The following is a 19,133-nucleotide window of genomic DNA, read 5'->3' on the forward strand; positions in this document are numbered from 1 at the left end:
TAAATGTGAAATTTCATCTGTGAACATACAAACACCATGTTACGATTACAGCCTAACATTTTCAGCTTCAACAAATCTTGTGTTGCAATTCTGATGCACAATTAAACCTTTCAAAGTTTTGGAAGTTTCATCTCACCAACAACAAAAAAACATACCCCAAATGACCTGTGAGGACTGCTACACGAACAAGCATGACACAGTATCAAAAAAACGGAAGTCAGGTAAGCCGGAAAGAGGTATCCTGCATAGGGCTGTAGCGGTCACGATATTTAGTCAGACGGTGATTGTCAAGCAAGTAACTGCCGGTCTTACAGTAATTGACCGTTAATTAACATAAACACATTTACCATCTCCTGGCTTTACAAGCCACTGATGCAGACCTTTTGAAAGTCTACATTTTTAAAAAGTCTAATAAATCCATGTAATATAGCCTACACCTTCACAATAAATCCATTATTTATTTTAGACAGGTCTAAAGAAACATGATATGAAGAAAATGTAGTCTATTTCAGAAAAACAGAATAGCATACTCTGAGTTGTTAGGTCCTGATCTGACTATGCCATATGGCTGTGGCCTACACTCATTTAGCAGACAATATTTGCTTATAATTCTGTGGCATTATTTTATAGTATGAAGAATACACTTGAACAAAGGTGAATAAAATAGAAAGGATATTTTCTCCAAATGATTTGAGGGAGTGTGCACATGCGGCTATTCTGTGTTGAGCGATGAACCAAGAAACTGGTACTCCTATATGCTTAATTTAGAATTATTTATGTAACTTTAGTTGTGTTATAAACATTGGGCTATATGTTTCGATTTTTAACACATTCTAAGGCTGCATGATGCGACTCTAATGATGATTTGAAAAAAGTCTTATGAAAGGCATGAGCTCTGCTTTGTTTTTTGTGCAGGCTGTACACACTTCATCAGTCTCTCGTTCACAATTTGACAATGCTTAGAATTTCCCGGCGGCATCCCCTTTGTGTGGCCGTAATGCCGCCCCCCAAAAAAATCTATTGTGCCCTTTGGCTGAATATAATAATTGTAATTCCATTTCTCACTGGCTACAAGTTAAGACAGATACTTCGAGGATGCAACTGTGCGCATCCTTATCCAATTCTGAGGTACATATTGAAGATATTGGAAGAACTTTCCACGTGTACTTTTCGTCAGCCAACATGGGTGTAGAGCAGTTAGGCTCTATATTGTAACCCATCAGACTATTTTTGATTTAAACTTGTCTTTACATATAGTAAATAATGTGTGAAATGTGTTTAAATTTAGAATAGACCATTATCATGTACTTGTCCGGAAACTGGGGCAGTGGGAAAAAAAACACGTAATCTATGCACTTAAATAGCAAATGGACGATGCTTTTCCCGGGGTTTATTTTCATGCCAGTCAGGTAAGCTGTTGTAAAGACAAGCAATGTACTTAATATTAGGAAAGTTGAGATATAAATATAGTAGGCCTAGCCTATAAAAAGCTGATGGGATCCTCCTCTTTTTAATAGAAGCCATCTCACGCAATTGCATAGCCTATAGAAATGTTGTGCAACATGAGAACATTGGTGCAACATTGGCTCTCAATAAGTGTTTGATTAGATTTTCGATCACATTTGCATTGATGTCAGAGTGATAAGAAGGACAATAGAGTGCGGAGTACCAGATAGCAAGTTTGGTAGGCTACTAATGACCATCAGCAACATCAGAGCTTGGAGAAACCTAATTACCGTGACTAAACGGTCAAGTGGAATTTGACTGCCTTCATTACTCGTGACCGCCGGTGTGGCGGTAATATGGTCACCTAATCCTGCACATTTTCAAGTTAAAAGTCTCCATTCTCTAATACTCCTCAGTTGAGTTTACTTCACATTTAGGTCGCTAATATTATGGATTTTCCAGTACAAGTCTAGATAGCACTAGCTGTATTACGCCGACAACAGTGAAGTTTCAGTCAGCTAGGTGTCTCTACAGCATGGGCATATCTCTGGGTGACGTGGACATACCCATGCATGCACCTTCTCAAAATATGACTAATTCAATATTGCACCATCCCATTCTCTGGGCTCTGTCTGCAATCATAACCAGTAGTATATACCAGGAATAATGAAACATAGATTCACCAAACACTTATTATTATTCTATGAATTATTTATGATCACTGGAGTCTTTGCCACTCAAAAAACAACTTTATAGAATATTTAGACATTTATTTCATCACTCAAAATCTTTCCAAAGCATATTCTGTTTGAGGGGTTAATATGAATTGAAAATAATTTGACATGATTTATATGAATCGGGTCATGAACATATGGACTTTGAAATGAACAAGGGAGAGGTTAAACGTAGGCTAAGTCTGGCATAAGCATGCAGCCATAGAGTCTTACGATCCTAACGATACATACGTTCCTAACGATACATACGTTCAACCTTTTGGCAGCAACTGTATCTGTCTCCATACCTGATAGCTGCCAAATGGTTGAACATACTGTAGGTATCATTAGGATTCCGCAAGACACCAGTACTAAAAATAATAGCCTAAATTGCAATGCCTACAAGTTGAAGGCCTATTTGTTTATTTGGATAGGCCTAAATTAAACATTGAATCATTAAAGTGATAGGCTTAAGAACTTTGGAGAATTTAGATAATTTTGAATACACACAAAGATTTCAATAAACAAATAGATAAGACTGTTCTATTCTCTTTGATTTAGTTCCTATTGCAACTCAGAAAAATTACAGAATGGATGACATACTGATTGATGGAACTGAATGAAGGATGAATTAAATATTTAAATATGTTGGAATGATGAGTGGCACGCATCATGCATGCTCTGCACTTTATTTGCCTAGGCCTACATTAGAGTATATATGATTGAATGCCTCCAGAAGGGCATTTGAATTTGGCGCTCTGCTATTTCACTGGCTGTTGGCGAAGTGGGACGCTACCGTCCCACATACCCTAGAGAGGTTAAAGGTCCCCAAAGCGCACACATCCCTGGGTCGCTCCTCTTTTCAGTTCGCTGCAGCTAGCGACTGGAACGAGCTGCAACAAACGCTCAAACTGGACAGTTTTATCTCAATCTCTTCATTCAAAGACTCAATCATGGAAACTCTTACTGACAGTTGTAGCTGCTTTGCATGATGATTTTTTTCTCTACCTTCTTGCCTATGTGCTGTTGTCTGTGTCCAATAATGTTTCTACCATGTTTTGTGCTGCTACCATGTTGTGCTGCTCCCATGTTGTGTTGCTATCATGTTGTTGTCATGTGGTGTTGCTACCATGCTGTGTTGTCATGTGTTGCTGTCATGCTATGTTGTGGTCTTAGGTCTCTCTTTATGTAGCGTTGTGGTGTCTCTCTTGTCTTGATGTGTTTTGTCCTATTTAAAAAAATTATAATCCAAGCCCCCGTCCCAAAAGGCCTCCAAAAGAAGGACTTTTGGTGGGACGTTATTGTAAATAAGAATTTGTTCTTAACTGACAGGCCTAGTTAAATAAAATAAAAAATAATAAAAAAACCCTTAAGGTGCTGAATGGAGATCACAAGCTCTTCTACTGAGCAGCAGTGTTGCGATGGAGGGAATAGCCTATATGGAAACTACCTAAAACCACTGTAACAGAGTTATTGTAAAGTGTGGGAATAAGCTTATGCCAGACTTAGCCTACGTTTACCCTCTCCCTTGTTCATTTCAAAGTCCATATACATTTTACATTACATTTTAGTCATTTAGCAGACGCTCTTATCCAGAGCGACTTACAGTAGTGAATGCATACATTCATACAATTTCATACATTTTTTTTCTGTGCTGGCCCCCCGTGGGAAACGAACCCACAACCCTGGTGTTGCAAACACCATGCTCTACCAACTGAGCTACAGGGAAGGCCCTGTAGGAAGGCCCAGGGAAGGCCCATATGTTCATGACCAGATTCATATAAATCATGTCAAATTATTTTCAATTCATATTAACCCCTCAAACAGAATATGCTTTGGCAAGATTTTGAGTTATGAAATAAATGTCTAAATATTCTATAAAAAAAAATATTTTGAGTGGCAAAGACTCCAGTGGTCATAAATAATTCATAGAATAATAATAAGTGTTTGGTGAATCTATGTTTCATTATTCCTGGGATATACTACTGGTTATGATTGCAGACAGAGCCCAGAGAATGGAATAGTGCAATATTGAATTAGTCGTATTTTGAGAAGGTGAATGCATGCATGGGGATGTCCACGTCACCCAGTTATATGCCCATGCTGTAGAGACACCTAGCGGACTGAAACTTCACTGTTGTCGGCGTAATACAGCTAGTGCTATCTAGACTTGCACTGGAAAATCCATTACATTAGCGACCTAACTGTGAAGTAAACTCAACTGAGGAGTATTAGAGAATGGAGACTTTTAACTTGAAAATGTGAACGATACATACGTTCAACCTTTTGGCAGCTATCTGGCTCCATACATAATCCAACCTCTCCCCGTTTTCCAGTCGTTCAGTACAGCACTGTTTCCATTAAATTGAATGTCTCAGAACGTACAAACGTATTGAACTCAGCCAACTACAATTTCGCGTTCTGCCACATGCAAGCAAATCGACGCTTTTCATTGGCTGATATGCATTTTTAACTGGAGAATCCATTTCTCTTTAAATTGTTGTTTATGTTCGCAAGTTCGGCACAAAAGGTCTCTTAGTTATGCCCAACGTTATCAATGAGCAATACATATTTTTCTTGACCAAATGCGACACAATCCCATTGCCTTCCAGTAAAAAAAAAAAAAAAAACACTAACCGCTTTGTCTGCATTGCGTCGTATTTCACCCAGGACAAAGTGCAGAGTTGTATCTCTCGCTCGCATATGCCACTAGCTGTAAACCTACACTCATTTCCCTGAAATGGGTACTGGGCGGCAGTTTTGCAAATTTAGCGACTCAGTCGCTATATTTAGCGAGTATTCAGACCCCTCTGGCGACAAATTTTCAAAAAAGCGACTAGCGACAAATCTAGCGACTTTTTCTGGTGGTATTGGAAACTGACGTTGGAAGCACGTATCGTTCTTACTCTTCTCAACGAGCAGCGGGTGCTGCCGTGGGCCCCACCCCAGTCCCAAAGCACTCACAGGCGGCCCAGTCAGAGCAAGAGATGTTCACCCCTCCGCGTCCAGATTGCAAATGAATCGCGCATGCGGGAAGCCGCCGCTGGCTGATCCCGCCCTGGCCAGACTAGTTACCATAATTTTCTCACATTACCATTGACAGTTTTTTATATTGTCTCTTTTTGGTCCATTTAGATTGTATAGAATTTTTTTTTTTTAAATGTTCATCTTTTACTGTGACTTGTTTTAGGCTCCTAAGTGGACCATAAGGTTAAAAACCAAACCAAATTAAGAAAACTAATCTAAAAAACATTTTTTTTTAAATAAAAAACGAAGTAACTCCGCCAGAGTGTCTATTATGGGTCACTTTGCCGGTCCCAAGCCCGGATAAAGGAAGAAGGTTGGAATTGTGATATTAAAAAAAACAAGACTTGACAGAAGTTCATTTGTAGTTCTAAACATATTTAGGTTGTTTTTTTTAAATCACTTTTTGTCTCTCCCGCGACGTTATTCCCCTCTCCTACAGCGTTCATCACAATTGCATTCACATGGCAATTAAAACAAATTAGGTGATGACGTCATTTATCGACTTCTAGCGACTTTTAGGAGAGCCAATAGCTACTTTCCTTACTGAGGAGTTGGCAACACTGCTGGGCGGAGATCTCGTGCTTGAAGATCGAAAGTGAAAGTAGAAAAAGCATTATAGAAGGCTTGATGCTTTCTTAGCTTGATGGTTAACATTATCATAGGTTTGTAACCCGTGTAAGGCTTATCATTATCGTAACCTATGTGGGCTATACATGGACCAATGAGTTTGCGCGCATGTCGGCCCCTTCCTCAACTGTTCATGGAGTGTGTGCCACGGACACCACCATTTTTTATGTGAGTATTTGCCAATAGCACTACACAGCTGATTCAAATAATGAAAGATTGATGATGAGTTGGTTATTTGAATCAACCATGTTGATTCAAATAACCAAAAACAGGTTTTTAGGCATTTTGCAATTTAATAAAACATTTAAAACTGAAATATCAAATTTACATAACTATTCAGAACCTTTACTCAGTACTTTGTTGAAGCACCTTTGGCAGCGATTACAGCCTTGAGTCGTCTTGTATGACGCTACAAGCTTGGCACACCTGTATTTTTGGAGTTTCTCCCATTCTCCTCTGCAGATCCTCAAGCTCTGTCAGGTTGGATGGGGAGTGTCACTGTACTGCTATTTTCAGGTCTCCAGAGATGTTCGATCGGTTTCAAGTCCGGGCTCTGGCTGGGTCACTCAAGGACCTGTTCCGAAGCCACTCCTGTGTTGTCTTGGCTGTGTGCTTAGGGTCGTTGTCCTGTTGGAGGGTGAACCTTCGTCCCAGTCTGAGGTCCTAAGCGCCTTGGAGCAGGTTTTCATCAAGGATCTCTCTGTACTTTGCTCCATTAATCTTTCCCTTGATCCTGACTAGTCTCCCAGTCCCTGCTGCTGAAAAACATCCTCACAGCATTTTTATTTTATTTCACCATTATTTAACCAGGTAGGCTAGTTGAGAACAAATTCTCATTTACAACTGCGACCTGGCCAAGATAAAGCAAAGCAATGCGACACAAACAACAACACAGAGTTACACATGGAATAAACAAAATACAATAGAAAAAAGTCTATATACAGTGTGTGCAAATGAGGTAGGATAAGGGAGGTAAGGCAATAAATAGGCCATAGTGGCAAAATAATTACATTATAGCAATTAAACACTGGAGTAATAGATGTGCAGAAGATGAATGTGCAAGTAGAGATACTGGGGTGCAAAGGAGCAAAATAAATAAAAAACCGTATGGGGATGAGGTAGTTGGAAGGGCTATTTACAGATGGGCTATGTACAGGTGCAGTGATCTGTGAGCTGCTCTGACAGCTGGTGCTTAACGTTTGTAAGGGAGATTTGAGTCTCCAGCTTCAGTGATTTTTGCAGTTCGTTCCAGTCATTGGCAGCAGAGAACTTGAAGGAAAGACAGCCAAAGGAGGAATTGGCTTTGGGGTGACCAGTGAAATATACCTGCTGGAGCGTGTGCTACAGGTGGGTGCTGCTATGGTGACCAGCGAGCTGAGATAAGGTGGGGCTTTACCTAGCAAAGACTTATAGATGACCTGGAGCCAGTGGGTTTGGCGACGAATATGAAGCGAGGGCCAGCCAACGAGAGCATACAGGTCGCAGTGATGGGTAGTATATGGGGCTTTGGTGACAAAACGGATGGCACTGTGATAGACCGCATCCAATTTGCTGAGTAGAGTGTTGGAGGCTATTTTGTAAATGTCTGAATATAAACAAGGCAATCAAACAAGTGAAATGCCAGTACAGGGACAATGTAGAGTCACAATTCAACAGCTCAGACACGAGACGTATGTGGCAGGGTCTACAGGAAATCATGGACTACAAAATGAAATCCAGCCATGTCACGGACACCGTCACACTTCCAGACAAACTAAACACCTTTGCCCGCTTTGAGGATAATACAGTACCACCGTCGCGGCCCACTAACAAGGACTTCGCCCCCCCCTTCTCCTTGGCTGACGTGAGTAAAATATTTAAACGTGTTAACCCTCGCAAGGCTGCTGGCCCAGACGGCATTCCTAGCCGCGTCCTAAAAGCATGCCCAGACCAGCTGGCTGGTGTGTTTACGGACATATTCAATTGCTCCCTATCCCAGTCTGTTGTCCCCACATGCTTCAAGATGGCTACCATTGTTCCTGTACCCAAGAGGCAAAGATAACTGAACTAAATGACTACCGCCCTGTAGCACTCACTTCTGTAATCATGAAGTGCTTTGAGAAATTAGTCAAGGATCATATCACCTCCACCTTACCGGCCACGCTAGACCATTATTCAGTTTGCATACCACCCCAACAGGTCCACAGACGATGCAATCGCCATTGCACTGCACACTGCCCTATCCCATCTGGACAAAAGGAATACCTATGTAAGAATGCTGTTCATTGACTATAGCTCAGCATTCAACACCATAGTACCCTCCAAGCTCATCAAGCTGGAGGACCTGGGTCTCAACTCCGCCCTGTGCAATTGGGTCCTGGACTTTGACGGGCCGCCCCCAGTTGGTGAAGGTAGGAAACAACATCTCCAATTCGCTGACCCTCAACACTGGGGCCCCACAAGGGTGCATGCTCAGCCCTCTCCTGTACACCCTGTTCACCCACGACTGCGTGGCCATGCACACCTCCAACTTAATCATCATGTTTGCAGACGACACAACAGTAGTGGGCTTGATTACAAACAACGACGAGACAGCCTACAGGGAGGAGGTGAGGGCACTCGGAGTGTGGTGTCAGGAAAACAACCTCTCACTCAACAAAACAAAGGAGATTATCGTGGACTTCAGGAAACAGCAGAGGGAACACCCCCCCCCCCCCCCCCCACACACACACATCGAAGGGCTAAGCAGTGGAGAAGGTGGAAAGTTTTAAGTTCCTCGGCTTACACATCACAGACCAACTGAAATGGTCCACTCACACAGACAGTGTGGTGAAGGCGCAGCAGTGCCTCTTCAAACTCAGGACGCTGAAGAAATTTGGCTTGTCACCCAAAACCCTGACAAACTTTTACAGATGCACAATTGAGAGCATCTTGTCGGGCTGTATCACAGCCTGGTATGGCAACTGCACCGCCCTCAACCACAAGGCTCTCCAGAGTGTGGTGCAGTCTGCCCAATGCATCGCCGGGGGCAAACTACCTGCCCTCCATGACACCTACAGCACCCGATGTCACAGGAAGGCCAAAAAGATCATCAAGGACATCAACCACCCAAGCAACTGGCTGTTCTCACCGCTATCATCCAGAAGGCGAGGTCAGTACAAGTGCATCAAATCTAGGACCGAGAAGCTGAAAAAACAGCTTCTATCTCAAGGCCATCAGACTGCTAAACAGCCATCACTAACTCAGAAAGGCTGCTGCCTACATTGAGACCCAATCACTGGCCACTTTAGTAAATGGATCACAAGTCACTTTATACAATGCACTCTAAATAGTGCTACTTTAATAATGTTTACACATCTTATGTTACTCATATCACATGTATATACAGTATTTTATACCATCTATTGCACCTTCGCCATCGCTCATCCATATACTTATATATACTATATATGTACATATTCTCATTCCCCCCTTTAGATTTGTGTGTATTAGGTAGTTGTTGGGGAATTGTTAGATTACTTGTTAGATATTACTGTTAGATATTATTGTTGTTACTGCACTGTCGCAACTAGAAGCACAAGCATTTCGCTACACTCACATTAACATCTGCTAACCATGTGTATGTGACAAATGAAATTTGATTTGAAGTGAACTCTGTCAAGAGAAAATCACCAGAGGACAGGAATATAAAAAAAAACCAAAGAAGGCAGAGGTAAATTACCTCCCACCCCACCCTGCTGGAGAAACAGATGAGACCCTGGAGAGGGAGTCTGGGAGAAGTACAAAGAGCTACTGGGAGAAGTACAAATATGTGACAACTACAACATTGTGAGTGCCAAAATGTCGTTCAGGCCCTTCCTGTGAAGGACTTCAAAGAAAGATGGCCAGCCCTGTTTGAGCTCACTCAGGTACAACATACTACTGAATGAAAATAGTCAATGTAGGTAGAAAATGTATATTGATCAAAATATTTTTTTGTCTTGACCTAATATTCTAATCTACATTGAAATATGCATTAAAGATTAGTCAAGATTAGTCTGAACATTCTCACTCTGCACATGCTTTGGGAGGGGTTCCCCAATAGTATTATGGCTCTCAGATCATCTTTTGTCCTTATCTGTTCAGAAGACCCCCCCCCCCGTCTGTTATTTCTTCATTTTTTTTCATTCAGCATGTGATTAAGTTGTTCACTGTGAAGGATCTGCACCAGAATATAGCGCATGGGATCTGCATCGAAGGAGCAGAGGTCCTGGCTGGTATTCCCAGTGTTACAGTCATGTACCTTGCTTATGGGCCTCATCTATGGTTTAAATCTAAGGTACCCCCAAAGAACTGAAATATACCTTTGAGGTGTTCCAAAAAGTATTCTTGGAACTTGATGATCTCAGGACCTCCCCACGGCTCCAAGCTCTATAGATGAAGTTACTTGTTTTCAGAGATATCTAACGATATATATGAGAACTCTCAAAGGGCCACTCAAACTGTGGTCTGAACCCTACTCCGTAAGCTGAACAGCTAGTTGCTAGGTAGCATAGGAGCTACAGTTAACATGATGCTCTTTGTCAGGTGAAGTCATAAGAGACATTGTCAATTCCTGTTTAAAAAACAGCTTTGTTTTCAAACTTACTCCATATGCGCTAGTGGATATCTGAGATTATTTGTCAGGTTCAAGCCATCTGGATGTAACTTTACCTAAGGAGACAAGGTGGAGTTATACCCAGAATGCTTATAGCTGTCAAAATATATGTCTATATGGGCTTCACTAGTGCATATGGAGTCAGGTTTAAGGGACAATTTGGCATATACAGTCGCAAGAAAAAGTATGTGAACCCTTTGGAATTATCTGGATAAATTCTGCATAAAATTGGCCATAAAATTTGATCTGATCTTCATCTAAGTCACAACAATAGACAGTCTGCTTAAACTAATAACAAACAATGATATGTTTTCATGTCTTTATTGAACAGAATGTGTAAACATTCACAGTGTAGGGTGGAAAAAGTATGTGAACCCTTGGATTTAATAACTGGTTGACCCTCCTTTGGCAGCAACTCAACCAAATGTTTTCTGTAGTTGCGGATTAGACCTGCACAACGGTCAGGAGGAATTTTGGACCATTCATCTTTACAAAACTGTTTCAGTTCAGCAATATTCTTAGGGTGTCTTGTGTGAACCGCTCTCGAGGTCATGCCTCAACATTTTAAATTGGATTGAGGTCAGGACTCTGACTGGACCCCTCCAGAAGGCGTATTTTCTTCTGTTGAAGCCATTCTGTAGTTGATTTACTTCTGTGTTTTGGGTTGTTGTCCTGTTGCATCACCCAACTTATGTTGAGCTTCAATTGGTGGACAGATAGCCTTACATTCTCCTGCAAAATATCTTGACAAACTTGGGAAATAATTTTCCCGTTGATGATAGCAAGCTCTCCAGGCCCTGAGGCAGCAAAGCAGCCCCAAATCATGATGCTCTCTCTACCATAATTTACAGTTGTGATGAGGTTTTGATGTTGGTGTGCTGTGCCTTTTTTTTCTCCAGGAAAAACGCAACTTTAGTTTAATCTGTCCACAGAATATTTTGCGAGAAGCGCTGTGGAACATCCAGGTACTCTTTTGCAAACTTCAGACGTGTAGCAATGGTTTTTTTTGGACAGCAGTGGCTTCTTGTTTAGTGTTTTACGTATCGTAGACTCGTCAACAGAGATGTTTGCATGTTCCAGAGATTTCTGTAAGTCTTTAGCTGACACTCAAGGATTCACCTTAACCTCATTGAGCATTCTGCACTGTGCTCTTGCTGTCATCTTTGCAGGACGGCCACTCCTAGGGAGAGTAGCAACAGTGCTGAACTTTCTCCATTTATAGACAATTTGTCTTACCGTGGACTGATGAACATCAAGGCTTTTAGAGACCCTTTCCAGCTTTATGCAAGTCAACAATGAATCTTACTGTAGGTCTTCTGAGATCTCTTTTGTTCGAGGCATGGTTCACATCAGGCAATGCCTCTTGTGAATAGCAAACTCAAATTCTGTAACTGTTTTTTTATAGGGCAGGGCAGCTCTAACCAACATCTCCAATCTCATCTCATTGATTGGCCTCCAGGTTAGCTGACTCCTGACTCCAATTAGCTTTTGGAGAAGTCATTAGCCTAGGGGTTTACATACTTTTTCCAATCTACACTGTGAATGTCTAAATGATGTATTCAATATAGAAAAATACAATAATTTGTGTGTTATTAGTTTAAGCACACTGTGTTTGTCTATTGTTGTGACTAAGATGAAGATCAGATCAATGACTAATTTATGCAGAAATCCAGGTAATTCCAAAGGGTTCACATACTTTTTATTGCCACTGTATTTTGTAACAATATGTGAAATGTATGTTTTGAAAACCCATGTTTTAATTAATCTAAAACAGTTTGAATGAGGTATTTGAGCTAAAGTTCATATTGTGCTTTGTGTAAAGTGCTAATCCCAAACTATCACCTAAACCTGCAGTTGTGAAGATCTGAAATAATTTGTAGTCAGGTGCAAGCTATCTGGTTGTAACTTTACCTAAGGAGGCAAGGTGTAGTTATACCCAGAATGCTTACATATTACAAAATAATGAGCTCTCCACAAATGCCTAAGGAGTAGGGTTTAAGGGGCAATTTGAGTTTGAAGAAATTATGAAATTATAACATTTATTTTTTCAAAAGAAAGGTGTTGAAGTTGAACACTGTTGTTTCTTTTTGCGTATTCCCTTGTATAGAAATAATATTTTTTTGTAAATTATCCCAAGTATGTTGAGGTAACTATTTACATCAGCTTTTTAAGTATAGTTGTGAGTATATATTTGAGTAGTAGGAACCCAATTTAAATGCATTTTACTAACCTGAGTACAATAAGTTACTGAGCAAAAAACATTTGTAGATAAAACATATCAATTACGATACTGAGAAAATTCAGCAAATTAATCTTACAATAGTAGTTTGGTAACTAATTACATGAAGTATATCAAACTTATAACATTAGTTCTGGGACTTGAAGGACTTAAGCAGGTCAAACAAAAAAATAACATTTCTGAACCTGATAAAATTAAGTTGAATGAAAGGAATTTTTGAAATCCAGTTGTTGCACTTAATATGTTTGAGTTTGTAATACACTAAAAGTGAAGCATATTATACTTAAAATATCCTCCTTGTTGGATTTACTTAAAAAGCTGATGCAAATAGTTACCTACATTTTTTTAAAGTAAAAGGGGCACAATATCTTTTGTAGTGCACCAACCACATCTCTGCCGGTACCAGGTGAGCTGCAGGAGCCTTGGAATGACTGGATAGAATATTTTGAATTGTACATTACACAGGGCAGACAAAATAGGTTTGCCAGACGAAGAGAAGATAACATTGTTACGCGCTTACCTTGGCAATGAGTGACTGTGCATCTAAAATACCCTGACAATGACTGAAACATGTGCAGCAATGATTGATGCCCTCACTATTTACTTCAGCAATGCTCAGGAGCCTCGGGACGGTCAGGAGCCTCGGGACGGTCAGGAGCCTCGGGACGGTCAGGAGCCTCGGGACGGTCAGGAGCCTCGGGACGGTCAGGAGCCTCGGGACGGTCAGGAGCCTCGGGACGGTCAGGAGCCTCGGGACGGTCAGGAGCCTCAGGACCCGGATGATTCACAAAGTATCAAACAGAACAGTGAGTCAAACAGAACTTCCCAAAACTTTCACAATTCTGATCATCAAAATGGCAGCACCATATTCAACATTTGTACTAATAGCAACATGCACCCATAATGTTTAAAGATCATAAACACTTATGAAAACATTTAATAGTTGTACACAACACTTTTGGAATTTACCAAAACAAACATCGATTTAATAACAGAACATAATGTGTTGAATCCAGGTCACAGTAATACAGGTCACATATCTGTATCCATCTTGGGTCATCTGTATTCCTCTTAAGTAGACCACTGAGCTAAAGCCCACCAAACTCACAAAGCCAACTCCATGACACTCATAGGTTTCCTGTTGTCAAGTGATATTAAGTATGACTAGCAATCCTGTAAAATATCCATGATGATGTGTTTTGTGTCATGGATATTTTACAGGTAGTAAATGTAGGATAGCTGTGTGGACTGAAATGTAAAATGGCCTGAAATGTATAATGGCCACACATGTTCTGGAAAATTCTCAATACTACCAATTGGATACCACGAAATTGGGGAGAAAAAAGGGGTAAAAAAAAGATGCATGTTTTGCGGGCCGTACTTTGCCCCCTTGGGTTAGAGGATGGTTTTTGCGTAAAATGCACCCTTTTAACCTTTTAAAATCCCAAATAGTGAATAGCTAGTTTACTTTCAACAAATTACAATAGGTTAGGCTACTGTTGTGGATTAGGTGAATTACTAGTTGACTTGCTGGCTAACACACAGTAGCTTTGTCAATAAGCAGGATATCATAAAATACCAATATTTTATTTTCTATTTAGGAAAAAGGATGATCATTACAGGAGCAGCAGCAACAGTGGGAGCAGGTAAGATAATGTATTTAGTCAGCATGAATATTCTATTTGATCCAATAACTCCACTAATCTGATTGATCTGTATTATATTTGTTGATTTTTGCAACAACAAAAAAAAACACTGTGGTCAAAATCCATTGTAAACATACTTTTGATAAGTTCAAACAACGTAAATGGAACAATAATTGCCAGAATAAGAAACACAATATAAATGGCACAATAATTGTCAGTATAAGAAAAGGAATCTCTAGTCTATGCTCTGAACATTATTGGTTAAGGCCTTTCTTGGTGTTACCTTCAAATAATTTCACAGTTGTATTAATACTTTCTTTTGTCATTTAGGCCTAAGTCATTCACATTATAGTGATACTATTGTCAAACCTATAACAGGGAGCCATGTATGTTTTTGTTTGTTTGCTCGTTGCATGCTCTTGTCTACTGGGCCTTCACAGCTGCGGCGGTGGTGGGGGCACCAGTTGCCCTGGGAGTGGCAGGTTTGACTACTGTTGGGGTTGCTGCTGGAGCAACTGCAGGGGGCGCCACAATAGGTAAACTCAAAGAAAGCTTTAATGGCATGATGGAATAAAGAAAGTCAGTGGTAGTGTTTGTGATTATAGTGTTTAGATCATATGACTTATTGAGTAGAATTTATCATTGATGATTGACTGTCGTTTTTTCTTTGCTCTTATAATGTAAGGATGTGTATCCTGTGTGTATCCATTTTGGGTCACCCATGTTCCTCGAAACTGTTACCCCACTGAGCTAAAGCCCACTAAAGTCACAAAGCCACCTCCATGACATTCATAGGTTTAAGTGGTATTCAGCATGACCAGAAGTCCTGGAAAATATCTATGATAATGCGTTTTGTGTCAAAAAGCATAATCATAGATTTTTTCCCAGGAAATAAATACAGGCTTTCTATTAGGATAGCTATGAGGCTTTCGTATGCAATGTGTATAATTATATTTTGGGACTATATGAAGGGTGGACTGACAGGCTAGAACATTTTTGAGTAAAAGTCCTTTTAACCTTTCGAATCCAAAATGGTACCTAGTTTACAATCAACAACCAAGGTTACTCTGATGGATTGGGTGAATTACAAGTTGAGTTGCCATAAAAGGAGGTTATCATAAAATAGCAATATTTTCTTTACCATTTAGGAACAGGTACAATTGCTGCAGCAGCAACAGCAACAGTGGGAGCAGGTAAGATTATTTATTTAGTCAGCATGAATTCAAATGATCAATTACCAGCTTCAAATAATTTTACAGATGTATTACTACTTTGTTTTGTTGTTTAGGCCAAACATTCACATGATAGTGATACTATTGTCAACCTATAACACGAGGCCAGGTATGTTTATGGTTGCTTGCTCAAGTGTTTCTGCTGGGCCTTCATAGTTGCGGCAGTGGCAATGGCACCAGTTGTCCTAGGAGCGATAGGATTCACTGCTGGTGGGATTGCTGCTGGATCATATGCAGCAAGCATGATGTCTGCAGCGGCTGTGGTAAATGGAGGTGGGGTAGCAGCCGGGGGTCTTGTTGCTGTTCTACAGTCAGCAGGTAAATACAAAGAGTCCGACAATCTTTCAATGAAATAAAGATAGCCAATGTTGGTGTTTGTGATGTCATAAATTACTAAATCACATGACTTGATATCGTTTTTCTTTGCTGTTTGGATTTTTTATATTTTTTATGTGGGACAGTGACAGATGTGTATGTGGTCAACCTAGGTGCTGCAGGGCTTTCAGGAGGGGCTACAGCGGCGCTGGGAGGTGTTGGAGCTGCACTTAGTGGAGCCGCAGGATGGGTGGCCGCAGGAGCAGGGATCTCAGGAGCGGCAGCAGCTACTACAGCAGCTACGGCAGGTGTGAATGGCAGTGTAATGTAAGGAAGTTTGTTTCTAATATATGGGATAGTGACGTATGTGGTCTTCTCTAGGTGCTGCGGGGCTCTCTGCAACGGCTACAGCAGCCGCGGGAGGTGTTGGAGCAGCAGTTGGGGGAACAGCAGGATGGCTGGCCACAAGGACAAGGACACCTGAAAAGGAGGAAGGAGAAGAGACAGGAGCAGCTGCTGCAGGAGGTTTGTCAGATTAATTTATCATTGATAAATTGGTCATGTAAGTCAAATGAATGTTTGTCCTCTAGCGCCAAGGACTGTACACGCTAAGGCTGGTTCCGGTAGGTAAGCTACCACTATGGGGCAGTAGTAAAAGTGCAAGCAGTAGTTGTCACTTTATTGCATACATGAAAGGACAAGGTACTTTTGGTAGGTAAGGTAAAGGCTTGATCAGGTGTTGTGAGTTGCTGGGAGGGGGCGTGGCCAGAAGGTAATTGGGATAAGAGCCATGACCCTTCACAACAGTAAGTACGTTTGTATCATATTTGGGACAGCGATGTGTGTGTGATCTTCCTCTAGGTGCTGCAGGGCTTTCAGGAGAGGCTACAGAGGCTGTGGGAGGTGTTAGAGCAGCAGTTGGTGGAGCATCTGAAGGGGAGGGAGGAGTCGAGGAGAGAGAGCTTTCAGGAGCGACTACAGCAGCTGCAGAAGGTGTGTGAGGAGTCATTTATCATTTTAATTGGTAATGTAAGGATATTTGTATCTCGTATGTGGAACAGCAATGTGTGCGGGCTTCCTCTAGGTGCTGCAGGGCTTTCAGGAGAGGCTACAGAGGCTGTGGGAGGTGTTAGAGCAGCAGTTGGTGGAGCATCTGAAGGGGAGGGAGGAGTCGAGGAGAGAGAGCTTTCAGGAGCGACTACAGCAGCTGCAGAAGGTGTGTGAGGAGTCATTTATCATTTTAATTGGTAATGTAAGGATATTTGTATCTCGTATGTGGAACAGCAATGTGTGTGGTCTTCCTCTAGGTGCTGCAGGGCTTTCAGGAGTGGCTACAGCAGCTGTGGGAGGTGTTAGAACAGCAGTTGGTGGAGCGGCGGGATGGCTCTTCTCAAGAATCAGGACGTCTAAAAAGAAGGGAGGAGAGTAGAGGGAAGAGAGAGGATGAGAAGAGGGCCCTTTACATAAAAACTGATTGATGTTATTAATGTTTTTTTTGTTGCTCCTTAATTATTTGTTAATTTTATATTTTTCTCATTGTTCATTTTTATTTCAGATTTTTGAGTTTATTTAAGTAAATATTTTCTCGATAAAAAAACATGAGCTGGTGCACACCCAGAGTAATAGTTTGTGTGGAGGTGCTGACTAACGGCGAATAAACTATAAACTATCAAAATAAAGAAAATCGCACTCTCCATGTATAAACTCCCAGCAATTGAACGTTTCGGCAACACTCTGCCTTCCTCAGGGTCTGAGTTTATAGTAAATATTTTCTCAACACTGTTTTTTCTTGGTTAAAAACTTCTTAGATTTAATTTTTAAGGGCTTGTAAGTAAGCATTTCACTGTAAGGTCTACCCACACCTGTTGTATTTGGGGCATGTGACAAATAACACTTGATGTGATTTTGATTTGAATGATTTCATAATGGTGTTATGAGTGCATATGTAAACCCCGTTTTGGTGTTGCCGAAACACATACTGGTATATACCCACTCAACATGTATTGCAAACAGATGCATGCACATCCACTCAGAGGAACACTTATGCATGTGACAAAATAATCAACACACATACTTTCAAAATAGAAGTCTATTGTATAATGGAAACATGTTTGTTTTTTTAGTTGTCACCACACCCAGCCCATTACAGGTGTGTAATGTGCTTTGCAGGTGTGGTTCCCTTGCACATGCTGAATAAATGTAATTTAACCACTGAAAACCCTCCTACTTCCTGGCGAACATATTTCCCAGTGGAGTTTCATTCAAAGTACATAGTTTTCAGTGCATTTATTTCTAAAGACATCCCTTTAAATTTGGTGTAAAGTCGAATTTTCTCAACAGACTCACTAGAATATATGGAGAGAATGTTCAGAATATTAGAGATCAATGAAAGAAAGTAATTTAAATACACGCATTGTCACGACTTCCGCCGAAGTCGGCTCCTCTCCTTGTTCGGGCGGCGGTCGACGTCACCGGCTTTCTAGCCATCGCCACTCCACTTTTAAATTTTTCCATTTGTTTTGACTTGTTATTTGTCATACATTTGTATATTTGTGAGTGTTTTCACGCTTGTTTACTCTTACCTGTGGCTGGAGGTTTTTGTACGCAGTTGCGTCTGTCTTTTGTGCCTCTGCCAAATAAAGTGCGCCGAATCACAACTCACTGCTCTCCTGCACCTGACTTCATACCAGTAGCGCACAACCTTGACATAATTTCACACCACCCATGGAGTCAGCAGGAGCAGGTACCCCGGACAGAGGAGTCGAGAAGCACGTCCGGGAACACTCGGCAATGCTGCAACATCTCGGTGCCACGATGGATCGCGTTGTCCAGACCATGGACCGCTGGGAGAGACAGGAAGTCTCTCCAGTGCCTCGACTAGCGCAACTGGGGTTACCTCTACCCGGCCCTCCTCGATCCCGTCAGGGGTACATTCGGTCCTCCACTTCACCCGCCTCCTCGAGTTTCTTCTTTGTGAAGAAGAAGGAGGGAGGTCTGCGCCCGTGCATTGACTAACGAGGTCTCAATCAAATCACGGTGAGGTACAGTTACCCGCTACCTCTCATCGCCACGGCGATTGAGTCAATGCATGGGGCGCGCTTCTTTACTAAACTGGATCTCTGGAGCGCGTACAACCTGGTGCGTATCCGGGAGGGAGACGAGTGGAAGACGGCGATTAGTACCACCTCAGGGGATTATGAGTACCTCGTCATGCCGTACGGGTTGATGAATGCTCCATCAGTCTTCCAATCCTTTGCAGACGAGATTTTCAGG

General features: G+C 41.4%; 1 protein-coding gene across 2 annotated transcripts in view; it reads left to right on the forward strand.

Annotated features, from left to right (window-relative positions):
• The window catches only part of LOC115162396 (uncharacterized transmembrane protein DDB_G0289901), a 42,898-nt gene extending 24,381 nt beyond the window's left edge, over positions 1 to 18,517 (forward strand). The window contains exons 1-11 of one of the 2 annotated variants that reach the window (XM_029713666.1): positions 5,752 to 5,981; positions 13,277 to 13,473; positions 14,269 to 14,313; positions 14,754 to 14,849; positions 15,462 to 15,506; positions 15,702 to 15,863; positions 16,034 to 16,168; positions 16,242 to 16,385; positions 16,722 to 16,853; positions 16,945 to 17,076; positions 17,168 to 18,517. In XM_029713666.1, coding sequence (XP_029569526.1) covers positions 5,887 to 5,981; positions 13,277 to 13,473; positions 14,269 to 14,313; positions 14,754 to 14,849; positions 15,462 to 15,506; positions 15,702 to 15,863; positions 16,034 to 16,168; positions 16,242 to 16,385; positions 16,722 to 16,853; positions 16,945 to 17,076; positions 17,168 to 17,289 — 1,305 coding nt within the window. In that variant the 5' untranslated portion in view covers positions 5,752 to 5,886 and the 3' untranslated portion in view covers positions 17,290 to 18,517. Of the gene's footprint in view, positions 1 to 5,751; positions 5,982 to 13,276; positions 13,474 to 14,268; positions 14,314 to 14,753; positions 14,850 to 15,461; positions 15,507 to 15,701; positions 15,864 to 16,033; positions 16,169 to 16,241; positions 16,386 to 16,721; positions 16,854 to 16,944; positions 17,077 to 17,167 lie in introns of those variants that run through there. The other variant, XM_029713664.1, reaches the window with a different exon arrangement.
• Positions 18,518 to 19,133: the final 616 nt, after the last annotated feature.

This window comes from Salmo trutta, chromosome 25, assembly GCF_901001165.1.
Source record: "Salmo trutta chromosome 25, fSalTru1.1, whole genome shotgun sequence".
NCBI classification, from domain to species: Eukaryota; Metazoa; Chordata; class Actinopteri; order Salmoniformes; family Salmonidae; genus Salmo; species Salmo trutta.